We start from the raw sequence: 3578 nt of genomic DNA, 5'->3' as shown, positions 1-3578 counted from the left end.
TCATTCGGTGCGTAAATGTTTACTAAAACCACTTTCGTACCATCAATAATAGTCTCTGCCAAAATACATCTGCCAGAATTATCCGCATTAATTTTTTGGAAGTCAACGTCAAGACGTGGTTTGAATAAAATCATGACTCCTCTACTATGAGAGGAGCCATGACTGGACACGATTTTGCCTCCCCATTCTGTTTCCCATCTTTTGATGGATTCCGGCGAGGAACAAGTTTCTTGCAAGAAAAATATATTCGATTGCTGCTGGTGCAACCAACGAAAAATTTGTCTTCGCTTTCTCGAACTGTTTAGCCCTCTAACGTTAAGTGATAACAGTTTATACATTTGATTTCTAATAACAGGATAGACGGTGTATCCAAGAAATAATGAAAATATATATATATATATTTTTAAATTATGTTCACAGTGCGGTTGATATTTGTGACCAGGCTTGATTCTTACTACCTCGTTATCATCGAAAAGTTGATCAACGTAACAGGAGAGAAAGCTAAAACGAAAGCACATGCGGAAACACATACAAAAGCTTTGTACGGCGTTTTGACTGGGTAAAGAAAGTGAAAAGCTGCAGCTCTCAAGTAGGTGGTTCCGTAGAAAAAAATAAATAAAAAATAAAATTAGCTGTATTTTAGCTTTCATTTTAGCTTAATTATCCATTAAACGCACATAGAAAGAAAATTGAGATGTTTCTTCACCACGGTAAAGAGCACCGTCGATGATCAACTTTTCGACTTTGAAGTATGCATTTTTATTCTCGCGCTTGGCCGCCTTTAGTATCGGATATTACAACTTTCTTACCTCGTCAACCTCTTTAGGAAAATCGTCAGGTATTCCAAATCCGGTACCTCTTGGGAGATTTTTGATGAAGGATTTAATAAAAAATTTATCTTGAAAATCCGTCAGCCTAACTATGATCGGTCTTGGTTTAAGACTTTGCCCATTTGATCGTGAATGGCGCGACCTAATTCTGTGAACTCTGTCAAAATGAAAATTTTTCTCGTCGCCTGGAAGGATCTTTAGCTTCGTACGCATTAATCCTCCTAGGGTGAGTTCAGAGTCATTGTTTGTTTCGTTTTCACGTTCCTTTATTCCAAAGAACTTCAAGTTTCCTCTACGACTGTGACATTCGAGCTTAACAGTACTTCTGCCTTTCATAAAGCTGGCTTGTTCCTCGGCAATTATTTCTTTTGCTTGGTGCCTCAGGCGGTTCAAAATGACTCTGAGAAGAACCTTGCTTGGATGGCTGATTAAGCGTAAGGTACGGTAATTGATGCACAGTTTGAGATCACCTTTCCTGGGGAGTGTAATAACAAGAGATCTTGTCCAGTTTTGTGGTCATTTAACACTTTTCCATATTTGGTTACAGATGTTTAGAAGAGCTGTCGTCATATGCTGGCCGCCTGCTTGAATCAATTCTCCTGGGATGTTGTCAACGCCTGGTGACTTCCCTTTCTTCAACATTTTTACAGCTTCTTCAATTTCCGATTTCAATATTAGGTCTTCTGAGTCGTCGCTTTGGCTTTCTGGTGTGTCTAAGACTCTGGCGTCGCCCTGCAGCTCGTAGATGTACAGTTCTGAGCAGTACTCGGTCCACCTTTCTAAGATTTTACTTCTCTCAATGATGGTTTCACCTTTCTTATCTTTGATGGTGTTGACTTTGCTTTGCTTTGACTTTGTTAATGTTTTAACAGTATCATAAGCTTTCTTGCTATTGTTCTTCATCAAGTTGGTTTCGATGTCTTCACACTGTTCTTGAATCCACTTTTCTTTCGCTTTAACCATTTCTTTCTTTACAAGTTTGTTCATCTTGCTGTATTCTTTCTTGGCTTGAGGACAACTTTTCTTTTGCCCTTTAAGATCCCTTCTTCTATCACACAGACTTAGCACTTCGGATGCCTAAAACAGATTTGGCAGTGTCTCTGTGGACTAAAAAGCCCACCCCGTGTTCATGTTTCTCATCTCTACCACAGTAGAACAGCTTATTATCATCGTCGCTGTTGATTTCACCGAGTGCCTTCCTTCGGACTTCACTGAGGCCGATGACATTCCACTTGTAATGCTTTAATTCATGGCACAATTCATCAAGTCTTCCCTCTCTCCATAGAGTTTCCACATTCCATGTTCCAAAAGCAATTTTGTCCTTTGAACGAAAACGGTAGGTAATCCTTCCACCGGTGTTCGACTTTTCGCCCGTGTTCCGGTGGGTAACAGCGGGCGCGGAGCTTGTTTGACCGGGCGTCCTCCGAGCTGGTATGGGCTTTCTTGTTTGACGCCTCATCATTGGGTTTCTTGGAAAATAAGACTGGCGGCCTCCATACCTCTCCAGAATGTTATGCGCAGCTGTACTTTGCAACAAACAAAGTGCCTCGCACCTGTGCATTTAGCCGTTGACTGTTTGACAGTTCATCCACCCTGGCCGAAGACGACGACGCGTAGCGATGCTCTCCACCGTCGATCGCCCAACAGTGCAATACCGACACTGCCCCCTCCCACTGCCTTAGCCCCCTAGGTGCAGGGGTTTCCAGGGTGCGGTGCGTAGAGTCGGCAGCTGAGAGAGTTAGGCTCATCTGTTGGGGCGAGCCAGGCTACCTCGCCCACAGGTACCTGTCACCCGGCTCGTGACTCCCCACCAGACTCCCCCTGGTAGTTTAACTACCAAGCGCAAGAGGAAGAAATTAAAGAGAACAAAAAATTGAAAAAAATTATCAAAGTAAACCAGAAAGAGGGAAAACTCTTTTACCTAAAAAGAGATTATTGTATTGTGTGTACCATTTGAAGTGTGGGTTATAGACATAATGCAGACGAGATCCTTGCACTTAGCTGGTTAAGCAATTGCTTCTAATTATAGACATGGACATAAAAAGTTAAGGCGGCTTTAACGGGCCTCTGCGATGTTGGTGCATAGCTCAGTTGTTACTCCGTTGAAATCAAGTAAATTTCTAAGGGCGCGTCTTCCAACCAAGAGGTGTTTCTTCAAAAAGTGGCACCTCCTTTGTGGAAGCGCTGCCCATCCAAACTATCAAATGGAAGAAAAAGAATCACTTTACGAAAAAGCCTCAGCGCGTGCTTTCAACAACTTGAACTGAAGCTTAAGTCTGACTTAATTCTATGAATTCCAGGTGCGTTACTCAAGCTTCTGTCAGAAAGGAAATAAAATTCGCATCTAAAAATATTTATAAGAAATGCCGTCGCGAATGCTTTGAAACAAGAAATTAACTGATCTAAGTCTTTCCTTCAATATTTCCCGATCCAAAATTTAACTCATCGATAAACAGTTAAACAAATAAGCTGTAATATGGGGGGTCCAGATCCGAATTTGTACCAGGGGCTCCAAATCTAGGGGGTTGCAAATTCGCTAGGACACCGGTGCTAGAACAACTGCAGTTCCTTTCTTTTCTACCGATTCATACGATGACCGGATATTGCATTGCGTGCAACGTAAACACAAAAACTCTTTTCCGGTCATGCACACAATTATTTAAGACATTCCCCAATCAATCTTTCGCGTAATGCGTCCGTACATTAGTGGTCATTGCGATAGCCTCTGAATGAATGAGGGATAAAGAG

The 3578-nt window shown here is 41.9% G+C and overlaps 2 protein-coding genes across 2 annotated transcripts; both read right to left on the bottom strand.

Annotated features, from left to right (window-relative positions):
* Positions 1–1346: 1346 nt before the first annotated feature.
* On the bottom strand, positions 1347–1817 carry LOC137989859 (uncharacterized). The gene has a single exon (XM_068835489.1). The coding sequence runs from the start codon at positions 1815–1817 to the stop codon at positions 1347–1349; it is 471 nt and encodes a 156-aa protein (XP_068691590.1).
* Positions 1818–1881: 64 nt separating this feature from the next.
* Positions 1882–2391, bottom strand: LOC137989858 (uncharacterized). Its single transcript, XM_068835488.1, has one exon. It carries the CDS (start codon positions 2389–2391, stop codon positions 1882–1884), a length of 510 nt encoding a protein of 169 aa, XP_068691589.1.
* Positions 2392–3578: the final 1187 nt, after the last annotated feature.

Source organism: Montipora foliosa, unplaced genomic scaffold, assembly GCF_036669935.1.
Source record: "Montipora foliosa isolate CH-2021 unplaced genomic scaffold, ASM3666993v2 scaffold_478, whole genome shotgun sequence".
Classification (NCBI taxonomy): Eukaryota; Metazoa; Cnidaria; class Anthozoa; order Scleractinia; family Acroporidae; genus Montipora; species Montipora foliosa.
This window is presented reverse-complemented; position numbering and strand designations above follow the sequence as displayed.